The sequence below is a fragment of the Rattus norvegicus genome, chromosome 11, assembly GCF_036323735.1.
Source record: "Rattus norvegicus strain BN/NHsdMcwi chromosome 11, GRCr8, whole genome shotgun sequence".
NCBI lineage: Eukaryota > Metazoa > Chordata > Mammalia > Rodentia > Muridae > Rattus > Rattus norvegicus.
Window position 1 is genome coordinate 47,283,724 of NC_086029.1, and position 27,752 is coordinate 47,311,475.

Consider the following 27,752-nt stretch of genomic DNA (forward strand, 5'->3'; position numbering starts at 1 on the left):
AGTTTACTAAAGAAATTATATAACAATATGTAGCCCAAACTATTGTTAAAAATTATTTAGCTTTCTTTATTCATAAAAAAATTATGTAATCAAAGGTGACTTTTCCTTACAGATGCACCAGAAATTATGGCCCACACTTTGGGTACTAGATTGTTTAAATACATTAAAGATAGGTATGACAAAGCAAAAATACATTCTCTGGGAACCCACTGTCAGGTGACTCAGCTAAGTCTTCTCAGTTTCCCCAGTGAGACCCCATTAGTAATGCCCCAGTTCCTCAGCTGTTAAGAACAATGGGAGAGTGGCCAGGAGGCTGTCAGTCAGGACCTGCTTTGTCTAGGCCTGCCCCCAAGACCCGGTGAAGGCAGGCCAGCTGGTGTGCAGCGTGCTCACTAACTGTGGACCAACAGAACAGCAGCAGGATAGGACGAAAGAAAAGTACTGTAACATCCTCTCCATACAGTGTGGGTTACAGTGAGGCTAAAGGGAAACAGGCGTCAGGCCAAAACCCCTGCCTCAAAGCACATGTGCCCCAGGGGTCTGGGATAGACTAAGACTATTATCGTTCCTCAGCGTGACGTTCTGTCCTTCAGAACCAGCTCCTTGCTTTTCAGTACATTCTGGGAACATGGCAGCATTAACTGTGTGTGCCAGTACTACACACTGCAAACACTCCAGTGACTGTCACACTTACCATTCCCACTCTGTGAGAACAAGGACAATTTGTGGTTTTTCTTTTCCAGTTCCTAAAAAATTTAGAAGTTCTAGTGAAACATTATCAAGATGTCAAGAAGAGAAAAGCTCCGTATTTCCAGATGAAGTCACTGTCACTCCTTGGAGGGGATCACAGATTCAATCAAAGAGCTTGCTGGTTGCTGACTCTTTTGCTGTTAGGAGTCTGGGCAAGATGAAGAGGGTTTCCCTTCTGCCTCCACATCTGACTCAGACAAGCTGCTTAATGAACCTAAGAAGAAACAGGTACATCTGGAGCCATCAGGAATGTTTTCTGTGATCTTGCAACACACATAAGGAAATCCTGTTGCATTCCAGACGTAAGGGCAGAGGCAGGGCACCTGCAGGAAACAAGCTCTGAGGCAATGAACAGACATCATGAAGATGAATGCTGCTGACGTGGTGCCTCCCTGTGAGCAGATGGCCTGAGTGATGTCCCTGTGAGCAGATGACTGGGTCAATGTCCACGTGGCCACTCTGTCCCATTCCTGCAGCTGGACTACGTCCGACAGAGCTTCAGTGGGAAGTTCTCAGTGATGAGGTGGTCAGCATGAAGAAGGACCACCACATTAACCTCAAACTCTGCAGGGAAGAAAGAGATGCTCACTCACACTGAGCACTGGAAACCAGAGTCTAACAGTGTCTCCCTGCACATTCTGTAGGACCAGTGAGGCCCCATACTGATGACTGCACTATTAACCTCTCTAATTACCTCTGCCTTGTTGGCTAGGGCACTAAGTCAAAAGGAGTACTCCACAATTACTCAACAGTGCTTTCAATTTTCTGACAAGAATCCTAGAACCAGGTGATGGTGGCGCACACCTTTAATCCCTGCTGTACAGAGTCTTCCAGGACAGCCAGGACAATGAAGAGAAACTCTGTCTCATAAAATGAAAGGGGGTGGGGTGGGAGACAGACAGACAGACAAAGAATTCTAAAGTCCTTTCAAATATTTATAGCCTTTACTGTATTTTTGCCTTTTCTGCAGTTCTTTTTAGAGTACTAGGCTCTGAACTGTGTTACAGCTGGCAGTTTCCAAGTGAGACATATTCTTTAGAAATGGCGTATGGTTTAAGCCAGGCTGAGTAGCGCACACCTAGAATCCAGCACCTGAACAGCTCAGGCAGGAGGAAGGTCATAAGCCTACAGCCAGCCTGAGCTACATGGTCAGTTCCAGTCTGGTTTAAGCTACAAAACAAGACCTTGGTGGGTTTGTTATTTAACAAAGGAAAACAGCACACAGTTGGTTCAACTGTTGTTCATGAAAATCAGCTAAGGAGACATTTGTTGAAACACTTGGTTTTTACATTCCTGTAGACAGGATTTCCTTCCTTTTTTTTCTTTGTTTGTTGTTTTGTTTTTTCTTTTTGGTATTTATGGGTAAAGCTCAAAACACAGGGGATGTATGTGAAGAGGAAAACACCCCAAACAAAAATGAGCACTATCCTTACGTTTGCCAGTATGGACAGAGTGCCTGGCACCACACCACAGAAACCCAGCTCTGCGTAGGGCTTTAGGGTGCACACAGACCCATATACATAGAGAAGTATTTTCCAGGTTCAGTCACCAAGGTACATAGAGGCTACCAGATCTGTGGCAGAGCTAGTGTAACATACATATAGTGGTCAGAGCCAGGTTATAGTAACCTAGAAATCTGCACAAGTGTTTCAGAAAGCCTCTGAGGCCAGGTGGTGCATGGCAGGGTCAGATTCCCTGCAGAGAGGCACTGAGTGAAGCTGCAGCGTTGTACCCAGAGTTGAACCGGAAAGCTCCAGAATGCTGGAGATGCAAGGAGTGAGACTTCTGCCAAGAACAGGAGCAGGCAAGAAAGCTGGTCAAAGAGCCATTACATTTGCTGCACACACTAGAACTGGATGGCTAGGACTACCCAAAGCTACTGGAGCCCAGATGCTGGACATGGTGACAAAAGATGAGGGATCCAACTGCTGGGTTTAGTATTGTGTTGGTTCCAACTTCCTTTGCTTTGGTCCTGTTGTTGCTCCTTTTTCTGAATGGGAATGTTTACTCTATGTCTGTGCTGAAAGTATGCTATATAACGGCCCACAGGTGCTCTGTAGACCAGTGTTAGACTTGTTAAGATCATGGACTTTTTAGGTTGAAATGGATGCCATTGTAAACACAATGTGTTTTGCTGTCAGAGGGTGGGCTTGTGGTTAATCGTATTCTCACCTTAACTAGATTTGGAATCTTGTAAGACACACGACTGGGTATATCTACAGAGGAGTTTCTACAGATGATTAACTGAGGAGGGAAGGCCTGCCTTGAACGTGAGTGGTGCCATCCATGGGGAATAAAAAGAAAAATCAAGACAGCAAACCTGATAACATTTCTCTGACACCTGGTCTACCCAGGAAGAGAGCAGTCTCCTACAGCCATGGCTTTTCCACAATGGACTAAAGTTCCAAAGTGTGACCCACCATAAGCCCACCTTCCTTTAGGTTGTTTCCTGCTGGATATTTGGTCACATACTACTTGTTAGACAATTGTCAAGGCTTTGCCTACAGACTCATGGTATTTTTGCTTGACCCATGGCTGACTCTGGATGGGGCCTTGCAGCAGGCTCTACTGCCTGCACACACAGCTTCTTCTTCTTTTTTTTTTTTTTTTTTTTTTTTTTTTTTTTTTGAGTCATCAAGAAGCTGCGTGCTGTGGGCTATGATGACTGCAGTCCCGTGTACAAGGCACTTCTTCCCTGTGGCCCACACCCTTCCTAGACTACACAGGCTAGGCCTGGACTGCTTACCCACTTTGAAGTTGGTGGTCTCCAGGGTTGGACAGGTGAACAGTCTGGGGAAGACCATATATAGGGGAACAGAAAGGTTCCTACAAATATCCCCATCAGCAATTTGAATATTTTGAATCTCTGTGGCATCGCGTGCATAGCCTTCTGCACACCCTGGAGAAAGAGGAAACATCATGGGGTCAGGACACCAGGACACCAAATTGGTCATAAAACTGTCCAATACTGTGCCAACCAGCGTCAACACATTCACCCACTTCTCCAGTTTCTTCTTCAGGACTGGGAGTTACCTTCTCTTTTACACTTTGCATGTCTTCAAACATCACTACACTAGTTTTACAATGCTACCAAGACTTGAGGTGCTGGGGACCTAATTAGTATTTCAGTGATTATCTGCAAGTGGGAATTTTAGGGTGAGTAGGCCACAGGGGTCATCAGAACAGCACTGTTACAATAATGAGGTCTATGGCACAACTGCTCTGTTCCAATGTGATGTCCTCTACCATGTTAAGAGTACAAGAAGGGAGTCTTGACATCCGTAGCTGACAGTGCAAGTGCAGACACCTAGATCCTCTAGGATCCTTACCACAGGTCTCTACCCGGACCAACTGAAGCTCTATGCTCCGGATAGCAGCATCCGAGTGTTCCACCACCAGCTCTCCTGTCAGGGGCTGCGTGATAGCACAGTTAGTGGAGTTCAGATGTCCTCTAATCAAGAATTTGGGAAGTGAAGCCCTCTATGGAGAACAGAGACAAGGCATCAGGAACAGATGGAAAGGAGACCATCACTTATTCCAGTTGCACTGGTGCAACTAAGAACTGAAAACCAAGTTGAGTAATTGTTCTATAAACCATGGAAATTATTTTCCAAAACAAGAAGGAATAACAGCAATTTCATCTTTCAGTGGACACCGGACTGGCTCATCAACCACCCTATACACATGAGGGACAAATAGACCAGCTCACTCAGAATCAACTCCGCGTACACTGACTGGAAAAGCTCTTCAGGCAACAATGTAAAAAGCCTCAGAGTTGAGAAGGGTGTTTAAGGACAACCACCCCTTCAACCAAAGGTCACAAAAGAAAAAAATTAAGAAAATAGAAAAAGAGAGTCAGTTTTACAGTGTTCCCAGTTAGGCAAGTTTGAGAAGCCAATTATTTTTATTTCAAGGACACTGAAAGAGCAGTTTCTCTCAGTGCCTGATGAAAAGCTTTGGGACTGTTTCTCTGTAGACAGGAAGCTGGCCAAGGGGAATTGGCCCTAGCACTGAAGGGAAATAACTGGACAGTCATTTCAGGAGTCTTCATTTCTATTATGTTGCACTATCCAGAAGAAACAACATAAGCCACAAACTTAAAATTATTTCGAATTTGTAATTGCTTATGTGTATAGTTTAAAATTTTCTGGTAAAACTGTCATCAGTGTATCTAAGATGTTATCACTTCTGCAAATAGTCAGTATAAGAAACAAGAGTAACAGGGCTAATGGAGGAGTGCCTGCTGGGCACAGCGGAGCTCTGGCTTCAATTTCTAGCACCACACCAACCAGGCATGGCAGCAGCCACGTGCCCTCTTACCACTCAAGAAGTGGAGGCAGGAAGATCAGAAGTTCTAAGTCACCTTCAACTAAATAACCCAAGGTCCATCTGGAATACATGAGACTCTCAGGGGCTGGTGGCAGATAGTTTTATTAATGAATCTACACCAAAGATTCTCAAGTATACACCAAGAACTGATATTTGAAGAAGACAGAAGCAAGGGAAAGAGGACTCTGCCCCACACGTGGGCCCTGTCCCTGTACAGAGGGACATGTGAAGCATGAGTAAGGGAGCTGTCTGCAGAAGAGGACTTGGAGGGACAAAGGTCTGGAGAAAACGCTTCACAGGGAAGACAATCTCCCTAGCCCTAGGATGGCTACTTCCTTCCAGAATCTTCTGAAAAGGCTCCCTATGATAAAGAATGATATCAGCTATGTCTGCAGTGTCCCAAATCTCCAGGCTTGCCTTCAACCCAGTTATGAGCATGAGCAAAATGCAGAATTGAGTAAAGAATCCAGGTTCTATCCAGGAAAGAGCTGTAGACAAAACAATAATGCTTGCTCTGACACAGAATAATTTACTAAAAAACAAAACCTGGAGAGTTTTCTGGCGGTAGAACAGAGTGCTACCCCAAGCAGGCTGGCGACAGTGGTGAGCTAGGCCACAGTAATGAACTGCCTGTTACAGAGGCCCATGGGAGCTGCCAGCGAGAGCTAAGAATCCTTGGTTCTCATTCATGGAAATCTGCTGGTGCTGTCCTTGCCATCCACCGCCACGAACAGTTCTGGGTCTGAATGGGAGGCTGCAAACTAAGTAGAGAATGCGAGGTTGGCCCAGTGCCAACCATGACTACTAAGGGAAATGAAGGAGCAGGCACAGGGGCAGTGGCAGCGGAGCTCAGGACACACATGCAGTTGAGCATGCGAGCCAGGTGCAGAGATGCAGACCTGCAGTCAGAGTTGATGGCTGCAGAAGGCCAGTCTGAGCAATATGGTGAGATACCGTCACTGCATGAAAACAGATTATAAGCATGTGAGGGACTCTTGAAAAGTACTGTCTTTTTTTTTTTTTTCCTAAATAATTAGTGAGCTCAACATGAAATCAATTTGAAAACAGCCCTTGGGTACAAACACCATTGGAAACCTCTGTCCCTGAAGAACAACTGGGCAGTAGCTGGTCATTGGGTCACGTTCTCAGGAAAGCCACAACACACAAGTGTGATTGAGAGACAAATACCTCTTTGACATTCTGCAAGGTTTCCGGGGTGATCGTGAAGTCAACAGGACTTGGGGTCAACTTCCCCTTCTGGGGCTGAAATGGAGGTAAAACCATAGTGAGCAGGGCAAGGACCACGGATGGAGCAGCTGAGTGCAGTGCTGGGGGCTGGGAGCCTCTGCCCAGCACTGATAACATGGTGATAACATACTGAGCTAACATGGCCATTATACCCCTGCCCTGCTCCTCAGGGTGTCACAGTATACTTATTGCTGTGGTGAAGTGGGGATTCCCTACAGTGAGGCACAGCCTCTTAAGCTGGCACTACTGCGCTGTAGAGAGCACGGCCATGCTAGTGCTCATGTTGCTGGGCTCAGCAGGTGCTTCGTGTCTCCTGCCATACCCCATTATGGGCTTGTGAACAGGTGCTATCCCACACCTCACAAGAGAGCCCAGGGCCCTGAGGTGAGGCTTACAGCAGAGTGAACGATGAATTCACAGGTCTTGGTCAGGTCCTTGGCCAACAGAGACCGCCGCATGTCACAGCGCAGAGTATACTAGAGGAGAAACAGGAGACAAATGTCATCTCAGTAGGCTTTGTTCTTACCTAGACACAACATCCAAAGTGACAAGCAGTCGACAAATTTAAGGTCCCTTTGGCGAATGGATGTGTATCACACAGCTGATATACACAAGAACATTAATGTGCAAAGTAAGGGCATTTCTAAACAACACACACACAGCCGTTTCCACAACCAGGATGTGGAGAGGTTAGAAAAGCTAAAGGGCAGGAGAGAGGGGGACACAGGAAACACTAGCTTTTACATTTGGCTTGTTCACTTTCTGGACTGTGTGTGGTTTTTCTGAACTTGTCACTGTGGATCTCCTGCTATGAGGGATCCTGTCCTTCTGAGAGGCACTATAATGTAGCTGTTATGCTTACTTGGGTGTGGCACAGGAACTGTGGCCTCAAATCCCTGGCCATGAGCTTAGGATGCTCAGAAAGCAACCCTGGTGCTAGACTTTAGAAAAGATACTGGGCAGTTGGGCACTTGTTAGGATGTGTGTGACTCTGGGTTCCATTCTTAGCATCGTGAATACCCCAAGACCCTCATATGATTCCTGTTTATGCAACTTACTTGTTGCTTCATATAGGACAAACTTTTGAATTGTGTCAGAAATAATTTTCATATCTAGGACTACATGCATAGCTATGAATCTTGTAAGAAGCTATACTCTTAAGAACAACCTTTCCACATGAAATAAGTTCCTCTATATCTGAGATAGTACAGGAAGATAAAACACTTTTATAAGAATCATCTCTTGCTTGCAAGAACCTTAAAATTTATATATGTGTATTTGCAACTTATATATTCTCTAGTGAGATGCAATCTGTTCTCCCCACACCAGACAAGCTCAGTGAGGACGTTTGTGTGTGTGTGTTGGGGGTTGGAGAGGACTGCCTACCTCCTAGACATCATATGCAGTGAGGTAAGTCATCTTCTCTCTAGCTTACCTAGTCTGATTCTTTTCCTAGTCTACATCTACCTCTCTCAGTGACTGAGAAGTGCTAGGTAAAGTCTGAAGACTGAAGACAGAATTCCCTTTTACTGAGTCTTGGGCCTAACAATGGGAGTTGCACTTGCCCAGTGACAGCCAGCAAGTGTCAGTCATCTCTGACAAGGGAGGACTTATCTGAGGACAAAGCCAGTGTTCAGGAAAGCCAAGCTCAAATATTCTGGGAGCCTGGAATTTTTGGTTCAGATCTTTGTTAATCTGAGTTCACTCTACAACTTAAGGAAGGAAGGAAATGAGTCACAGGCACCCACTTCAGCCACTATACAAAATGTGAGACCAATAATTTGTAAGTGAATGGCTCATGGGATCTGTTAGGAAGGCAGCAAGGTGAAACAAAGACACTAACTCCAATGTTATGTTCTAGAGGGAGTCAAGTTCTCTGTAATCTACTGTTTCAACTAACTTCCAATCAAGTTGGAGAGATAGTTCAGTGGTCAAAAGCACTTGCTGTTCTTGGAAAGGAACATGGGTTTGACTCCCAATACCCACACGGTAGATAACATCTTTAACTCCAGTTCCAGGGAATCTGACATCCTCTTCTGGCCTCCATGGGCACTCTATGCACACGCTGCACAGACACACATGCAGGCAAACAAAAACATTTTAAAAGAGTTGTTACTGGTGCTTGCCTTTAACTCCAGCACTAGGAAGGTAGATGCAAGTGGAGCTCTGTGAGTTCAAGGCCAACCTGGTCTACATAGTGAGTTGCAAGACAGCCAAGGTTACTGTGAGGAGAGTCATCAACTCATGTTCCTCACAGAGGACATTCTGTGTGACAGGCCTGTGCCTAGCTCTTCATGTCATTCTCCTACTAATCTTCTAGCAATAAGGTCAGGCAGGCTGCTTGGGGGTGGAATCACAGAGGTAGGATATAAACTGACACCTGTCTGCTGACGAGATCTAAACCAAACCCTTACACCGTGTGCTGGTCGGATGGTAACTACAACCCAGCTCTGCCTGTTGTAAAACCCTGGGTCTTCTTGCTTTGTAACTAACTTTCCTAGGTCCTATGGAGTGATCTATTGCAGTGAGTTCAGGAGGAGCTCAGAAGGTACAAGGTTGGATTAGTTTTTTAAGGTTTAAAATTATGTGTTGGGGGGTTGGGGATTTAGCTCAGTGGCAGAGTGCTTGCCTAGCAAGTGCAAGGCCCTGGGTTCGGTCCCCAGCTCCGAAAAAAAGAAAAGAAAAAAAAATTATGTGTTGGTATGTGGGTGTCTATGTGGATGTGTATATGTGAAGGAAGCTAGGAGAGGCCAGAGGACTGGGATTCCCTGGAACCAGAGTTATAGGTAGCTATGAGCTGCCAACTAGGAGTGCTAGGAGCTGAACTCTGGTCTTCTGCAAGAGCAGTACATGCTTTTAATCACTGAATCATCTCTGCAACAGACACATACACGCACACATACATACACACATACACACACACACACACACACACACACACACACACACGAACACACACGAGTATTTTTACTCGTAGAAAGGGTGAGTAAAATTTTTAAAAATTAACTTTGAATATGTGATTTTAGCAGACATAGTGATGCTGCTATTCACCTGTGCCATAATATAAAATCTTGCCAGTATGGCCACAAGAGCAGAATTCAGTAAGAAATAACAGCAAGTCAAGCTTTTGCAAGTCAGAAATTTAATGCAGGTTACATTTTAAACTCTTTACTTTGTCTCATGATATTTTTACATTATGCTATTATAATATAACCCCAATTATAAAAGAAAAGGTTCCTTGTGTCTCTATAAGTTGAGAATGTATTAGGGTCAACAACAAAGCTTTTACTCTAAGCAATGTACCTATGAAATCACTGTCATCTTTAGAGAAGGCACAGCAAGAAATGGGTGCCATAAATGATACTCTGGAAAGCCCTATGCTGAGATGAGTCCTGGGGTCACAGAAAATCACAGTCTTCTCTGGATGACACTTGCCTACTGACAAGCAAGGAGATGAGGAAGACTTGTGAAATAAAGGGCGGATAGATGGATAAAATTGAGCAAAAAGCCATAACCCTAGTTCTTATTACGTATATTTGCTTAAGAGAAAGTGATACATTTGCATATGAACTAGAAATTATTTGAGGATTTGTGTTAATTTTAAAAAAGGTTAACTATGGTTCTATATGATGATCTCTGGGTTTGTGGAAATGGATCTGAGGTAGTAAGACATGAAGTGCATGAAGACTGCAGCTAACCTTGCGATGACTCAGAATACAGACGACAAAGGCTGGCAGGGCTGGGGATGCAGCTCAGTGACGGAGCACATGTGTTACATGAGGTCAGCTGGGTTTTCACCCCAGCACTGCAAGGGAAGATACGAACCAATGTTGAGTGGCAACGAGCCCATATAAACCTGAGGTTCAGCTAAGGAGAGACTGCGTCTTTACAAAATGTTGAGATATTTGGGGCTGCACACAGTTCCATGTTGTAGCTGAGGTTAACCTTTAAGTGGTAAAAAAATCTGATCTTATTCTAATAAACTTGCCTTCTGTGTGTGTGTGTGTGTGTGTGTGTGTGTGTGTGTCTGTGTGTGTGTTAGTTACTGCTTGAACCCAGTATGTGAGAAGGGGCTGAAAACATTTTCCTCATGGAAGGCGCCTCTACAATAAAGTACACACTCCGTGTGCTTCACCTTGACAGATTTTCTATCAGTATGTGAAATTTATGTAAGACTAAACCTTTATTAACCCTCTCAAATGGTTTGAGGCTTTTCAAAAACGTGCTAGATTTTAAGCAAATGACTGGTATTTATTAAGTGAAATGTGATCAACTAAAACTTAACAAATCAAACAACTTTCCAATCTCCTGACTTTCTGTGCATCCTAAGACTGCAGGGTTTTCTCAGCTAGCAAGGGAGCTGCCCCATGGCAAACTATACAAAAGTACCTTTTTCTGCACTGAATGAAGGAAGGGGCCTCTTCCTCTGGCTGAGTCATGACTGGGCTCTGCTCCTGAGACAATAGCAACTGTGAAAGCCATCCCTCACCAGTAGAGGTAGACAGGAAGTCATAAATTCACTTCCCCTCATTTACAAGGTTTGCTCAATGAAGAATGCGGACTATGCTGAATGGGCAGCCTTTGGGTATTCCACAAAGAGACACTCATAAGAATAAAACAGATTAGTGAGTGCTGCTGCCAGAACAAGGCTGAAGCACATCTGTGCCCCTGACGGTGTCACTGTGGCCTGAGAAAAATGCAGTGGCACAAAGGAACCCTAAGGGAGAAATTATAGCCACAGTTCATACTCAACACAAGGGTCACAGGGGCTCAGAGTGTGACTTTATGTCACAGCATGTGTGAGGCCCAGGGTTTAATCTCTAGCTCTGCAAAAACAGTAACAGTCATACACAAAATGCAGTTATAGGACAAAATGAGAAAACACAGCACACGCATGAGCAGTCTTGGAATCAATCCATTATTAGGCTTCAGTTCAGTTATTTCAGTGAGAAAAAATAATCAAGCTGGTTTTCAGCAAAAAAATAAAGCTGTAAGTAAGTGGGGTTAGGAGCTCACCTGAATGTTGACAAACACGCCGTGGTAAGTCTCATACAGGACCTTGCTGCCTTTCACAAGCAGAGGGAACTCAAAGGGAACCTCAGTCTTGCCACTGGGAATCTTTCCTGGCTTCAGCACATCTATGGTGCTGTTGATAATCTGGATCGGCTGTCAACACAAAGCAGCTTCAGCTTCCAGCGCACACCGTGTCTGCCTCTCTCTGCAGCCCTACTAGCAGTAGGCACACAAAAGCTCCTGCTGCTCCTGTTGGCAGCGGCTAGACAGAACAGCAAGCGCTGCTGCTGCAGTCTCTCTCTCTTTTTTTTTTTTTTTTTCTTTTTTTTCGGAGCTGGGGACCGAACCCAGGGCCTTGCACTTGCTAGGCAAGCGCTCTACCACTGAGCTAAATCCCCAACCCCCTGCTGCAGTCTCTTAAGTCTGCACAATGATGCCTCCTTTCTTCCTTACCACAGAGAGAGTGTGTGTGTGTGTGTGTGTGTGTGTGTGTGTGTGTGTGTGTGTGTGTGTGATTTGCACATGCTATCAGTGTGCTTGTGGAAGTCAGTTTGCTCCCTGTACTGTGTAGGTCCCATCTCAGTGGTTCTGTAATGGCCCTGTCAAACATCAGGGACGGAAGTGCTGTACACAATAGGAACCGAACCCACGTATGCCTGTTCCCTGCTCAAACTCCTCACTGGACTGTCCTAACAACCTTATATGCACAGTAAGTAAGCTGCCTGGCCACCTCAGCCAATATGTGGCCCAGGGCTATTCCTTACCTGGTGTCTCTCAACATCACCACCCCAGTCCCCACAGTCCTCAGCACTGCAGCCCTGTGGGTAGGGCAGGTCTCTCCTCTAGCTCCAGAAGCCCAGAGACTCCTCAGAGGGCTCCATAGACTAAGAAATCACACCACCACTCAGGCAGTCCAATTTTTATGGTCTCTATTTCGTTTTATTTGAGATACAGTCTCCCTGCATAATCCAGACTGGCCTCAAAGTCCTGATGGTCATGCCGTGGCCTCAGCCTCCAGAGTGCTGGTTCTACAGCATGCACCACCACGTCCAGACGCTTTCATGCTTTTACACCTTGGTTTAGCATCGCCCCAAGAAAGTTCCTAGGGATTAAAATTAGAAAGATGCAGGACATAGGACACTACTAAAACTAAACAAGTTCATGTTCTCTTCCTCACAGGTTTCCTCAGAGAGAGCTCACATGGCCTTCAGGAAAAGATTTGGGGAACTTCTCTAAATTGGGGGAACTTTCTAAAATATAAACTCTACCCAAAATAACAAAATCATAATCAAAGAGCCCCATGCTCCAAGTGTAGACGTTCGTTCAACAGGAGCAGTGCACACAGCTAGCAAAAAACGTCTGAGAAAGCAAGGCAAGGAGCACAGGCAACATGCATTTCTCAGAGAAGCTCTCTCTCTCAGATGACTCAAGTTAAAACTCGTTCCTTCTAATCCCAAGCACCAGCCAGGATGCTACACATCCAAGTACCTGCTGGCAGCACACAGCACTAGCTCTGTAGGGGCTGAGACTGTGAAGACCAGGAAAGTCAAGTCAGCTTACAAGGCTGCACAGCTCACAGAGAGCAGTGCCGGCTCTTACCTTCACAGAGTTGTAGAAGGCTTCAAACACACCCACACTTTTGGCACTGAGCTGGAGGTTTACAGTCCCTTCCATTGTCAACGAGACTCCCTGGTGCTGGACTGAGTCCTTGCTCGAGATGACCACCACACCAGACAGCATTTCCTATGGGACAAGAGACAGCGTCCAATCAGACCAGCACACCTTTCTGGAACAATCCTGTTTATTTAGAGATTCAGATAGTCTCTGAAGAAGAAGATCGCTGGATTCAAAATGCAGATGTTACAACCCCCAACCCCCAACCCTGCCCAACAACAGTGATGTGTCAGGCCTGGATGAAGGATGCACTGGACCTTTCCCCATGCCACTTCCAGATACACCTTCAGTCCTGGCTTTAGATCCTACCTGAGGTCTGATTTGCAAACTCTGCAGATGGTACTGTAGCAACAAAAGCTACTGACAACAAAGAAGACAGCCAAGGTAAGACTATGGAAGACCAGCCCACACTGACAGTGGTGCTGCCACCTACCTACTGACTTTACTCCCAGTTTTAGGGGAGATAGTTTATCATTTCTTGTGCTCTGTGGGACTGTGTCTATTAAATGTACTAAGTCTTTGCTTTCCACAGCCACTTCATAGCCGTGAAATCTAAATGAAAACAAACAGGGCCAGCAAGATGGTGCAGTGGTTAAAGACACTTGCTGTCAAGCCTGAATGGCCTGAGTTCTAATCCTGAGACCACGTGAGAGAGAACCAACTTGCACAGCATGTTCTCTGGGCTCCACATACCCAATCACACAAGTAGTATTTCTGAATAAGTATCGTCTCCATTCTCAGCAGAATCCTGGGTGTGCTGATTTGAATGGATTTGACCCCCATAGTCTCATGTGTTTGAAAGCCTGGAATGGTACTACTAGGAGGTGTGGCTTTGTTGGATGAAGTGTATTACTGTGAGGTCTAATATGTTTAAACTGCGTCCAGTACGGCTCAGTCTCCTCCTTGCTGTCTGCAGATCAAGATGTAGACTCTCAGCTCCTCCAGCATCTGCCTGCATGCTGCTCTGCTTCTGCCATGATGATAATGGACTGACCCTCTGACTCTGTAAGACAGCCCTGTTTACATGTTGTCTTTTATAAGAGTGGCCTTGGTCACGGTGTCTCTTCACAGCAATAAGTTCTAACTAAGACACTGGAAGAATTTTACATTCTTAGAACATAAAAATGCCACGAGCAGATTTACAAGACAGTGCTGCCACAATAATTTAGCCGCTAAACTTAATTTAAAAATAATTCTGATCATTGAGCAGGGACTGCATACACCTTTAATCCTGGAGCTCTGGAAGCAGAGACAGGCAGATCTCTGAGTTCAAGACCAGCCTGTTCTACAGAGCAACTTCCAGGACAGCCAGGGCTACACATAGAAACCCTATTTCTAAAACAAACATGATGGTGATGATTATGATGATGTTTATACAACTAAATCAAATAGAAATTTAAACTAAGAAGAATTAAGTCCTAGTACTTTTTTTTCCAAATTTGACTAGCATACTCCAGAAGAGAGATAAACAAAATAAGTTTGTAGACTTCATTAATTAAACTAGTCACTGTCCTTGAAAATAGTTCTGTCCTCATGTAATCATAACATTTTTGGTTACTCTCGTGGAAAAGGTCAAAAGGTCTCTCGATTGACCACTGACTGCCACATTATAATTACCAGACACACAGTCCCCTGTTCTCCCTTAATCCCCACAGCATATGAGGGGAAGGCAGTAAATAACTTTGGAAGCAGAGAAAGTAGTTGGTGAGTCAAGGGCCTACTTACTCATTCTCTGATTTAATTAAGAAATACTGTACTCTCGGGGTTGGGGATTTAGATCAGCGGTAGAGCGCTTGCCTAGTGAGCGCAAGGCCCTAGGTTCAGTCCCAAGCTCCAAAAAAAAGAAAAAGAAAAAAAAAATAGAAATACTGTACTCTCTCTTCCTGTTCTCCACTATGGTGCAAGGTCAGGGAGAAAAGGAAAACCCCATTCCAGAACTTTGCAGCCTCAAGCTCTGCCTCAGTGTCTGCGTGGGGAAAGCAGACAGGCTGACCTGGGCAGCTCACAGGCCAGACCCCTGTGTTTTCCAAAGCTAGATCACTGTCAGGTCCTTTGGCATCCGAAGAAATGAGAAAAGTCCTGTTCACTGCACAGTCCATGGAGCCAAGGCAGAGGAGATTCTGGAGAAAGGCCTGAAGGTGCGAGAGTACGAATCCCTGAAGAATAACTTCTCGGACACTGGCGACTTTGGCTTTGGGATTCAGGAACACATTGACCTGGGCATCAGATATGGCCCAAGCATTGACATCTATGGCCAGGATTTCTCTGTGGTGCTGGGTAGGCCAGGTTTCAGCATCACAGACAAGAAGTGCAGAACAGGCTGCATTGGGGCCAAACACAGAATCAGAAAAGAGGAGGCCATGCGCTGGTTCCAGCAGAAGTGTGATGGGACATCCTTCTTGGTAAATAAATTTTATCCAAAAGGCCAATGAAATTTTCTCATAAATGCAAAAACAAAAACAAACAAATAAAAGAAACAAGACTGTAAAGAAGATTCAAAATTAAGCCAGGTGGTGGTGGCACACACCTTTAATCCCAGCACTAGGGAAGTAGGAGGAGCTCTGTGAATTCAAGGCCAGTCTAGTCTATAGAGCTTGTTCCAGAGCAGCCAGGGTTATAAGGAAAAACCCAGTCTTGGAAAACAAAAAGTAAACAAAAAATTCAAAATACTAATTTGTTGATTATTCTTCTAATATATACAGGCCTATACAATTCTTATTTTAAAAAATAGGATGGGGCTGGAGAGATGGCTCAGAGGTTAAGAGCACCGACTGCTCTTCCTGAGATCCTGAGTTCAAATCCCAGCAACTGCATGGTGGCTCACACCCATCTGTAATGAGATCTGACGCCCTCTTCTGGTGTGTCTGAAGACAGCTACAGTGTACTCATATAAATAAAATAAAATCTTTAAAAAAAAACAGGATGGATAATTAATCCAAGTGTAGCCTAAGGAGTTGGAAGCAGAGGGCAGTGGAAGTCAAGTGTTCAGTTAAAGGACAGAATGAACCAGAGCCCTAGGAACTAATGAGAGCCCAAGAACTCTCCCCACTCTTATTTAGAGGCTCAACACAAAAGAAGACATATAGCCCCAGACAACAGACATGGGGGTGCAGCTGGGAATCAGGGCTTCAGAACCTCTTAGAATCAAAGATGGCATCGAGCCTAGGAATCTTGAGAGATCCCTGCTGATGTATGGTGTTTAGGGAGAAGAGCTGCCCTTTGTCATCTGAAGATGACCCTTAACCCAAGAAAGCTGAGAAAACTAGAAACACGAATGAGGGAGACTACAGCTTCATGTGGTTTGTATGGAGAAAACACAGAAGGTGGGCAGAATATTCTAGGCTATACACCATACCTTCCATGTAGAACTTAAATCTGTGTTCATCAAATTAAGTAGCATGGCTGCCTCTGAGTCACTGACCCTGAGAAAAAAACTCAACCTTTCTTGAGGCAGAGGGCCAAAGTGCCAATTGGCCTACTTCAGAGAGGTTCAGTCTGCTCTGGAAACCCTGGAGGTGACCGAGACCTCACAGTCCACCCTCAATCAGACATCACATAAGCACAGGCTTCCAGGTCACCCCTGGCCTCAGCCTTGTGGTCTTCATAGCATAAACTTATCACTTTGACCAAGAATGAGAAGGCACCTTTCCAACTCTGTCAATAAAATGTAAGAGTCACTCCAAACTGCAGAATGAGTTATTACCTGAAATAAAATACGAAAGCCATAATTTGGACTCTATATCTGAAGGTGAGAAAACAAGCACAGGAGGGGTAGCCCAAGCATTTGGCCTCTGTCCCTGACAGCTAGGGTTCACTAGTGTACCAAAGCATCACTGTGTAGACCTTACATTGCCATTAGGAATGTCAACAGGCACAAAGGCTGATTGCTACTACTTTGACTGTCATGAATAGGGCTGTAATAAACATTTTATAAGCTGTATACTGCTTCACTTATAAAAAGTGTTGGGGAATGGTATTTGTACATTTTTCTTGTACATGGGAAAGTGACAGAGTTGAGAAACTGATAGAGGTGATTACCTAAGAGAAGGGAATGAAGGATGAGCTAGAAGGAGGTGAAGGTTACCTGTCTTGGAATGCAAAATGCTTGAACCATACGAACTGGTGACCTATTACCACAGTAAATTCACTTTTAAGTAAAATTCTAGAGGAAGTTCCAGGAGAGCCAGGACTACAAAGGGAAACAAAACAATCTTTACAGAAATTGATTATAAGTGAAAGCTTTCACCTCTTTCTTCATGTATGGAACTGTTTGACTTTATCATTTTACAGCTACAAAGCAAATGTGAGAACAGCAGTTCAATTTAGAAAATGCTAAGGAAATATAAAAAGCTCATAGGTAGCCAACTGGGTTTGGCAAGTTGTACAATGGCCTGAGTGTGCACAACACACCTCAGTGTGCAGCTCTACCAAGTCATGCTGTGACCAACTGGGACAGAGACCCCGGAGCCAGCACACTCATCTTCCACCACGTGCAGAATGGAAGTCTTGCCTGCAGGAGGGGATCTGCACTATGCATTCTCTTCCTTGGCCCTGGACATCACACAGGACAAGACAACACCAACCTCTGAGCTTAGCATTGTGTTTCTAAGTGCATGCTGCTGCCGGTTACTGGTTTGTTTCTGCTCTTCTAGAGCAGCTAGAGCCTCATGTATGAGATGGGAGAGAAAACCGTTCACACTTCCTAGCCTACCAAGAAAATGTCCTCCTTATGACAGGATGTAGCGGTATTCGGGTACATGCCCAGGAGGGTACAGAGGGGTCTCGAGGTAGCTGTATCTCCAGGGTTCTGAGAGGCCGCCTTCCAAGTGGGTGTACACACCTGCATCCCACCAGCATGGAGCACGCCCCTCTGCTCCACAGTCTTGCCAGCGGTGACGCCTGTGGTTTTATTATGCATCCTGACAGGTGTAAGGTGGAATCTCAGAGACTTTTGATTTGCATTTCCCTGATGGCTGTGGACATTGAACACTTCCTTTAAGCGTGTCTCAGGCATGAGAAAGTCCTCTGTTGAGAATTCTGTTTAGATCTGTACTACAGTTTTTAATTGGATCATTTAGTTTGTTGATGCTTAGTTTCTTGACTTCTTTATGTATTTTTGATATCAGTCCTCTGTCAGATGTGGAGTTGGTAAAAATCGCCCTGTAGGCTGTCTTTTTGTACTCCTGACAGTGTCCTTTACCTTACAGAAGTTTTTCAGCTTTATGAGGTCCTATTTATTATTGTTGATCTTATGCCTGCATGGTGTTGTGTTTAAAAAACTGCTTCCTAGGCCAGGATGTTGGGAAGCTCTCCCCACCTTCTCTTCTATCTTGCTCCACTATGTTCATAGCAGCTTTATTCATAGCAGTCAGAAACTGGAAACAACCTAGATGTCCCTCAACTGAAGAATGGATAAAGAAAATGTAGTACATTTACACAATGGAGTATTACTTGGCTATTAAAAACAATGACATCATGAAATTTGTAGGCAAATGGATGGAACTAGAAAAAAATCATCCTGAGTGAGGTAACTCGGACCCAGAAAGACAAATATAGTATGTATTCATAAGTATATACTAGCTGTAAAGTAAAAGTCCACAGAGAGGCTCACTAACAAGGAGAGCTTAAGGAAGGTGCTTTAGGAGGTCTAGGAAGGGAAACAATAGATTTCATAGGTGTACCGGGGACAGGAAGGATTGGGAACAGGATGGATTAGGTAGTAGGGGAGGGGAGGAGAAAATACTAGGAGAAACAAATGGAATTAAGAGTCATTTCGGGGGTAAGGTGAAAACCTAGTAGAATGAAAACTCCACGGACTCTACGAGAATAATTGTAGCAAGACTCCTAGTAATGGGGGACAAGGAGCCTCAACTGGCCATCTTCTGTAACCAGGCAAGGCTTCAAATAGAGGATTGGGACACCAACCCAGTCACAAAACTTCTGACCTACAGTTCATCCTGCCTGCAGTGTACTGGGACTGGAACCTAGCAGAATCATCAAAGAGAGACTTCATCCAGCAACTGATGGGAGCAGATGCAGTGACCCACGGCCTAATAGTAGGTAGAGCTCGGGGAGTGCTGCAGAGGGGAAGGAAGGATCAGAGGAACTAGAGGGGCCAGGGGCACCACAGATAACATGGTCCACAGAATCAACTGACCAGGACTCAGGGAACTTATATGGCAAAGATCAGGGAGCCTGTAGGAATCTGACCTAGGGCTTCTATAAATATGTTATGGCTGGGTAGTTTGGTGTTCTTGGGGGACTCCTAATGGTTGGGGCAGAGGCTGTCCTCTTTTACCGACTTGCAGGATCCTTTTCCTCCTATGGGGCTCCCTTGTCCAGCCTAGAAGTGATAGGATGTGTTGGGTCTTATTGTAGCTTATAATGCCATGTTTGGTTCATGTCCCTGGGAGACCTAATCTTTTCTGAGGTGAGTAGAAAGTGAGTGAATCTGGGGAAGAGGGAAGGCTGCAGGGAGGGGGAACTGGGGTTGGGACAAGTCGTTCTTCAGGCTGCCAGATGGTTCAGGAGGGAAAAGCGCTGCCACCAAACCTGGTGACCTGAGCTCCATCCCTGCTTCCACACTAGGAGAGAGACGAACCCACTAGTTCTCTTGTGGCTGGCTCGCGCGCACGCGTGCGCATGCGTGTGTGCGTGCCTGTGGATGTGGATGTGCATGTGCGTTAAATGATGGGAAAACATTCTCCTGCCTGACTACAAGTCGAAGCCTAGAGTGGTGCCTGGGGTTGAAGAGGGGATTGCAAATAGAACAGCGTGCATACATTGCCACCTCTCGAGTTGGAGGCTGGGTGGGGAGGAGGATGTGTATGGGGCATTGGGAACTCAACAGAAACTGAAATGGTGATGGAGAGCAAATAGAAGAGTAGCTTCACCTGGACCCACCTTGCTAAGAGGTCAGCGGGTAATCAAGGGCAGAGATAGGACATTGAGGGATGGGTGTCACAGGGGACTGTCCCCAGACCACTGGGACTGCACACAAAGCATTGTGCCTTGGCTGCAGTGGAAGCCAAGGACTGACAGACCAGTTGGGTACTGAGTGGAAAAAAGTCAGCAGAGAGGAAAACAGATACAATAGAGGGCTGTGGTGATGAAGGTGATACTGACTATGGACTTGTTAAGATCACCTAGTAGAGCAGCCTCTGGGCAGGCCTGTGAGGAATTATTTGATTGGGTTAACTGAGGCCAGAGTGTACCCTAACGATGGGAGTGAATAAACTGAGGAAAGGAGCTAAGCACTCAGCTGTCTCACTCGAGCGCCTGACTGCAGGTTCAGTCTGACCAGCTGCCTCAAGCCCCGTCACCATCAATTTCTCCACAAAGGACTGTGAGCCAAACCCAACCTTGTTCCCTTAAGCTGCCTCTGCTGGGATATTTATGTCAGCAATATGAGAGGTAAGTAACGCCAGGACCAGCGTTCCTGGATGGCTCTCCACACAGCTGGACAGGAAGCCCCCCCGATAGCAACAGCAGCTGGGTGGAGAATGCAGGTGTCAGGCCACATGGGCCTCAGGTAAAGCTAGGGTGGGAGGGAGGGGAAGAACAGACAGTGGCTGAGCAGGGAGAAAGTCCATGAAGCCCAGATGTGCAGGATACATGGTAGGCTTACACCTGTCCAGCTTCAGTCGCTACCCAGAGTCCAGGCCAGCATGACAGCAGCTGTGACAAGCACAGAACTATAGGGACAAATTTACCCCAGTCCAATTTTCAGATTGGGATAATTCTCAAAATACCTTTTGTGCATTATATAAGGTCCAGATTATGAATTAGGAAACAAGTCTTTTCAGGAGTATTAGGTTACAGGTTCCTAACTGTGGTTCCTAAAAGATTCAGAATTGGGCTGGAGAGATGGCTCTGCCGTTAATAATTCAATTCCCACAGGTAGCTCACAACCATCTGTAATGGGATCCAATGCCTTCTCCTGTGTCTGAAGACAGCTACAGTGTACTCACATACATAAAATAAATAAATAATTCTTTTAAAAGGTCAATCTAATTTTTTAAAAAGATACAAAAAACCCAAAACAAATAAAACACAAAAATGAAAAAAAAAAAAAAAAGGTTCAGAACCCTCATGACCTTGCAATCTCTCATACTCACAGCACTGCAGATCATCCCAGCAGGACAAGTGTTTTATTGTTCTATTGTTATGAAGAGACACCATAACCAAGGCAACGCTTAGTTGGGAGTCTGCCTATACTTTCAGAGGGTTAGTGGATGACCATCATGGTGGACAGCATGGCCGGCAGCAGACAGATAGGGATGGTGTTGGAACAGTAGCTAAGAGAGTACACAGCTAAATCCACAACTAGGGACACTGGGCCGGGTGTGGGCTTTAGAAACCTCAAAGCCCAGTGATACGCCTCCCCCAATAATGCCACATCTAGTCTGTCACTAACAGTTCCACCAAAGTGACTTTTTTTTTTTTTGGTTCTTTTTTTTGGAGCTGGGGACCGAACCCAGGGCCTTGTGCTTCCTAGGTAAGCGCTCTACTACTGAGCTAAATCCCCAGCCCCCCAAAGTGACTTTTATTCAGTCTGCTAACGTGGGCCTAGTCCTGGAAGTTCTAGCCTCCGTACAGTCTTACCTAGGCCCAGAGGGTTTTCATTCTCTGAGACTTACTGCTGAATAAGCTCACCCTTTCTTGTCCTTTATGAACCCTAGCGGGCAGGTCAACTCAGCTGTTCTAGCTCAAACTCCTCTCCAAGCTGTTTCAATCTGGCTTCTCTTTCTCAGCCTCTCCTGAATTCTTTGCTTGGCCTCATACTAGCTAGCAATCTGCTCTACTCTTCTGGCTCCTGAGTCTCTTGCTCACCATCTTTACCTATGTCTAGATTGTTTTATCTACAACCTGTCTCTGGAATACTCTCCTGGTAAAACTGCCTTCCTCTCTGTGCTGCTCTATTCTCCCTCTCAACCACTGCACCGCTCTCCACGACCTCTACTGAATTCCTGCACTGTACTCTCTCCTTCCTGTGCTGTCTGTTTCTCCTTAAGTAGCTTCTCTTTCTCTCTTCTCCTGAGAGTTGAGCATATCCTGTTCTTTCAAATCTTTCTGTGATTTGTCACTTTGCCACTCAATTAGACATCACTTTCAAACGTAGGTGCTTCCTTCTACAGACTAACTTTACCTTTATTGTTTGGGATTAAAGGTATGTACTAAAGGCATGACTGTATTCCAGCCAGAGGGATTAAAGGTAAGTGCTAAGGGCCGAGCCACGCCGTAAGTACAAACAGGTTCAAATATCTTGTAACACACCAACTAAGTACCAGGCATTCAAATATGTGAATCTGTGGGGGCCAGTCTCATTCAAACAACCACAATCATGTGAATAATTAGGCTTTCCTTCTTTTTAAAGATTTTATATATTTCCCGTGCATGGGTGTTCTGCCTCATATATGCCTGTGTACCATGTGCATGCCTGGTGCCTTGGAGGTCAGAAGGCATGGAACTGGGATTGCGAGCTGGTTGTGAGCCACCACATAGATTCTGGGAATCAAACCAGGATCCTCTGCAAGAGCAGGCAGTGCTCTGAACCTCTGAGCCACCTCTCCAGTTCTATGCTTTTCATTTTTAAATAGCATTTCAGTTTTGCAACTTTTCCTTATAAATAATGAGCTATTGTGTTTCTTCTCTTTATTTTTGAAGAAGTTACATCCACACCATGTAAGACAAAATGCACAGCGAGTTTGGAGGGTTTGAGGGGTGGGTGGGTAGGTAACAGTAACCACTCTATAGCACAGAAGTCCCTTGTCATAGTAACCTGGCTATGCTAGTTTATCTCTGTTGTATTTCACAACCTTAGTATAGTATCACTTAATAGTATCACTTTCATGAGAACATGCTTCACACTTATGAACAAGCATCCTGAAGTCATAAAAACAAAAGCATTATACTTACACTATAGAAAGATCTACTGCAGGGGACGGCTAGTCAGTAAGTATACACAATTTTATTCATGTGCATGTTACTGCACCATGCAAATAGAGTAACACCAAAATCTCACTCAGCTTTGGGATTTGAAACCTATGTGCTAGAACCTATATGCCCCTTGGATGCTGACCATTGGTCTCCTGTTCACAGAGCAGAGGGATCTGACAAGAACCTGGGATGTCATCTGTGGAGTGTGCTGCTCTATTCACATCACAGCAGAACAGTTCTGAGTGAACCAACTGTGAGGCGCAGGTAAAACAGAATATGGCCACTTAGCATCTGGGCCTCTACTGTGGGTCAATTTTATGCTTCATCTGGAAATACTGTCTCTCAGTTCTGAGAATGCAGCACTTGAGTAGCTATTGTCTCATCCTACAGAGGAGAATGAAGACCAGAGTTCTGGACTTGGGAATGAAAGGATGGTGACTCCTGACTACAATCCCAACACTCAAGATGCTAATACAGGACTGCTGCAAGTTCAGAGCTAGCCTCAGCTACAGTGAGTTCCAAACCTACCTGAATGACAGAGTGAGACCCTATATCAAAAACACAGGGAAGTACCTGCCACAAGCACTATCTAAATTCAATTTCCAGGAAAAACATGGTAGAAGGAAAAGAATGGACGAACTTCTAGTCTGTCCCTGTCTGTCTGTCTGTGTCTCACGTACACAAACATATACATATAAATAAGTAAATGTAAAAAAAAAAGAAGTTCAAATATTCTCTATCTGTGTCTTGCCACATCATTGACTTCCCTAAGCTCTGTCTTCTCTCAGCGTCCCCTCTTGTAGTTGTAAAGATAACAGCATATGTGAGAAGGGAGGACACTCCCACATGTTATTATGATACAGTACTAGTTATATATTCCCAAAGGGAATTAAAATGGTGCTGGAAATATGGAACTAGAAGTCAAATTTTCAACCTAATAGGAAGACTTTTAGGGAGACGGTAGCCTGGGAACACTGCTGCACAGGCCACATGTCCTGGGATGAAGGCTCCATGAAATTGGCAAGTTTTTCTAGTAGTCTCTGTTCGTGAATTACAGAGAAAACCTTATTTACAGGAGCCCTAAAATCTCTATCCCCATATTTATTTGTCATCCTCTTAAGAATGACTAGTATCAAGAATATTGTTCATACATATGAATTCCAGACTGTACCTACATGTTCCCCCTGTCAAATTAATGTCTGTTTTTACAGGACACTTACAGTTTTTGAGCATCTATGAAGTAGCAGCTACTGGATACACTGTTATAACTAAGTGCACAGGAGGGGCTGCTGACTCAGCCCAGGCTCCATTCCTGGGACCCACACAGCAGAAGAGGCACCCTCCTGCACAATGTTCTCTGACTGCCACATGTACATGTGCATATCAATAGTTTTAAAAATATTTAATGTTCACTTATGACAATAGGACTATTACAGTCATATAAAATATACAGTATTGTTTATAGCTATCAGCTATGACTAAATCATAAATGTTCCCATTTTATTGTCTTTCTATTATTTCTGATGCCATTTAAATCTCATTCTTATTGTAATTCTGCCCATAAATTTTCCTAAAATTTAAAATATTAAAATTAGAAATTAATATATTAGGGGAACAATTAGACATTTCTAAGTAACCTGTGGTTTGTTTTTTTTTTTTTAAATCATAATGGTCCCAGCACTCAGTATAGGCAGGTAGATCTCTGGAGGTTTGAGGTCAGCCTGGTTTTTATTGTGAATTGCAGGGCAGCCAGAGCTACATAGAGAGATGCTATATAGAGAGACAATATCTAAAAACAAATATCTATATCTAAAATATCTAAAAACAAAAGCCCCCAAACTCACCCCCTAAAATGAAAATACTGAGGGAAGTCAGAAGACATGTAACTTGTTCAGTGTACAAATTTTATTAGCCAATCCTGCTGAAATCAATCTGGGACACCAAGGACTGCTGGAGTCCACAGGAATGACTAAAGCACAGAGTCTCATCAGGCTCCTAGGGTACTAGAGTCTGGTCAAGAGTTTAGGTGGGTGGTCCCGATCCTCCCAGGGCCACTGTTTTCCGATCCTGGTTCCCGGACCTTTCCAGCAGGGCCTGGGGTGAGTGACATGGGTTTGCTTTGGAGTAAATCACTACTTAAAAAACTCCCCAAACTTGTTGCAACTAAAAACAAAATTTACTGGGGATGTCTGGATTTTAGAGAGGAGGCTGACACTTAGTAAGCACAACAGCAGGGGTTGGGGATTTGGCTCAGTGGTAGAATGCTTGCCTAGCAAGTGCAAGGCCCTGGGTTCGGTCCCCACCTCCGAAAAAAAGAAAAAAAAAAAAAAAAGAAAAAAAAAAGCTCAACAGCCAACCCACAATTTTAAAGGATTAAGCCCAAGGGAAACAGAAGAGATGCTTAGGGAAGAAAATAAGTCAGCGCACAGAAACCTCTCCACTGTAAACCTGCACAGAAGACTGTCCCACTGGTGACTCCTTTTCTAACCCTCCTGGTCCCTGAGCAGGGATGGCCCTTCCTGGAGAAAGGTACCTTTCCACTTCCCACTCCACAGACAGCCCCATCTAGCCCCATCCAGCCTCAGGCCATCATTCCCTTCACCTGTCCTCCAACAGGGGCAAGAACAGGGTGTGGCCTATTGATACATCGGGGTTGCTACTCGGCCATAGAAACAAGCTGTGCTCCAACACTCCTGGATGCTGAAAATGTGCTGTCAAAGAAGCTGTCAGAAAGGCCACAGACTGGAGGACTCTTTTCCTGTGAAATGCCTACAACAGGCAGAGCCCTGGCAGATGTGTGATTGCCTGGGGCTGGGGGCAAGCAAGGAGGAGTAACAGCTCTCAAGTATACGGTTTCCTTTGGAATTGGTGAAAAGTTCTGAACTTAGTGCAGATGGATGCACAGCACTATAAATACACTAAAACCACTGGACTGGATGCTATAAAGGGCTGGTTTTTGCCTTATCCAAATTATATCTCTAATATCTGTGTGTGTGTGTGTGTGTGTGTGTGTATATATATATATATATATACATATATATGCATATACATATATATGCATATATATGTATATATATAAAAATTATATCTCCACAAAGCTATTAACCAAGAAAAAATAGTCACATGGTTTTCAACTGGACCCAGAACTGTTAAGGTTTTGCTACATTTACTCTTGTTCTATATACACAGGCAGAAATGTATGCACGCCCATACTTTATGGTTAAACTTTCTGAGGTTACTATGGCTAAGTTCAGCATATGAAAGGGGTTCCCCTGTGACTAAGACACGCCTGCAAAATTCAACACTGACACAAAAGTATTGTTTGATAAAAGTTGTGCACTGCATTCCAGTCCTTGCCTTTAGTGTCTTTTCATCTTTAACAGTTTTACTGATTTCCATTTAAAACGATTTATTTCAGATTATGTTATACACTGTGTCTTTGGTGCAGGTCCAATTGGAGACCAGAGGCATGAGACTGGAGTTACAGGTGGTTGTGAGTGGCCTGACATGGTTGCTGGGAACCCAAGGTGGATCCTCCGAAGAGCATTATCAGATTCTTACAGCAGTGTCCCTCAACTGAGGTAAGGCAGATCGTTTCCTTTAAGAACTAAATATTTCGCAGTGGTCTAGCGTAAGTAAGCCTCCTCTTTCTCAGCGCATCTTGCCATGGAGTCCCTTTTATAAAGGGTGATGGCAACTTGGTGTTTGGGTTATTTTGGGGGGGAGGGGTCTTTGAATGGTGACTGCTAGACAAATCACGAATGTTGCTTCTCTTCTGTTGTGAGGATGGAAGTGGGGTGGATCACTGGAATCTTTATTAAATATCAGGTTTCTAGTTTTTAGCATCCATTTGCGATGTTCACCTGGGATGATTTCCTTTTCAACCCCACACTGCATTTGTATCCCCTGAACCGTGTGCAGAACCTGACTGTGATTCCACAGCAGCTGTGCGTTAAAATCGCTGGTGTCTCCGGGTTAGAGCCAGGGCGATCGTATTCTACAACTAGGGTAATGGATCCTGCCGCGGTGCAAGGCTTAGAAGAAAACTTTGCATTAGGAGTGACCACTGCCTGGAGCACACGTGTCCATTTTGAAAGCTCTTCTGCAGAAAGGGGCGTTTGTCACCTGCTCTTCACCCCGAGAGCGACAGCTCGGGCCCCACCGCCCGCTTGCCGACGCGCCCCAAGCCCTACTACACAGGACAGGAACGCAGGGCACGCCCATCCAGCGTCGGGCCCGCATGCGCCGTGCTGGAAACCGCGGAGCTTGAAGCCCGACACCCCTCCACTTACCCCGGCGTGATACACTTTATTCGCTCTTTTAATCTTGATGTCCAGAGTAGTCCCCATCTCGGATTATCCACAAAGGCCGCAACTTCCGGCCACTCGTGACCCGGTCGCCCCGCCCCCTACCAACCCACCCCTCCGGCTCCTTCCGCAGTGTTGGCACGTGACCGGCGTTCGTGCCACTCCTCACACCTCCCTTCTTCCGGCACAGGGCGGGACTTAGCACGGAGAGGACACGAAACCCCCAAACACACTTCCGGAATGCTGAAGGGAGCTCTCTGTTCTCCCGGCGTGCCCCGCGGTGGGGGCGAGGCCGCTTCTCAGCGTTTTTTTTTTACAGGAGGTTGCCTTCCCGTCTGGCTGTGCGGCGCGAAAGGGGTTTCCGGAAGTGATAGCAAGAACGTGCCCCCCTCCTGTCATCCGCTTCCTCCATCCCTGTAGCGGCGTCTGCTTCCTGATGTTCTGAAGCCCCATCGCCCGAGTCCTCCGGGCCGTAGAGTCCAGGCCAACCGC

At 45.1% G+C, this 27,752-nt stretch overlaps 1 protein-coding gene and 1 pseudogene across 6 annotated transcripts; one reads left to right on the plus strand and one right to left on the minus strand.

The window, feature by feature from the left end:
* Nucleotides 1–40: 40 nt before the first annotated feature.
* Nucleotides 41–27,382, minus strand: Vps26c (VPS26 endosomal protein sorting factor C). Of its 6 annotated transcripts, none has more exons than XM_008768583.4 (8): nt 27,246–27,382; nt 12,940–13,083; nt 11,344–11,493; nt 6,723–6,803; nt 6,268–6,342; nt 4,080–4,164; nt 3,497–3,649; nt 41–1,314 (listed from the first exon to the last, which is right to left on the minus strand). In XM_008768583.4, the coding sequence occupies exons 1-8, from the start codon at nt 27,300–27,302 to the stop codon at nt 1,232–1,234; spliced, it is 828 nt and encodes a 275-aa protein (XP_008766805.1). In that variant the 5' UTR covers nt 27,303–27,382; the 3' UTR covers nt 41–1,231.
* On the plus strand, nt 13,078–27,752 carry LOC134481060 (large ribosomal subunit protein uL5-like; annotated as a pseudogene).

What these genes read in the sequence shown, in the direction of transcription:
- Vps26c (XM_008768583.4), bottom strand. Translation starts at nt 27,302, where the DNA reads ATGGGGACTACTCTGGACATCAAGATTAAAAGAGCGAATAAAGTGTAT. An exon ending in CCTTCTACAACTCTGTGAAG is followed by an intron (nt 11,494 to 12,939) that starts GTAAGAGCCGGC and finishes TTGTGTTGACAG; the next exon opens with CCGATCCAGATTATCAACAG. An exon ending in GACCACCAACTTCAAAGTGG is followed by an intron (nt 1,315 to 3,496) that starts GTAAGCAGTCCA and finishes TCTTCCCTGCAG; the next exon opens with AGTTTGAGGTTAATGTGGTG.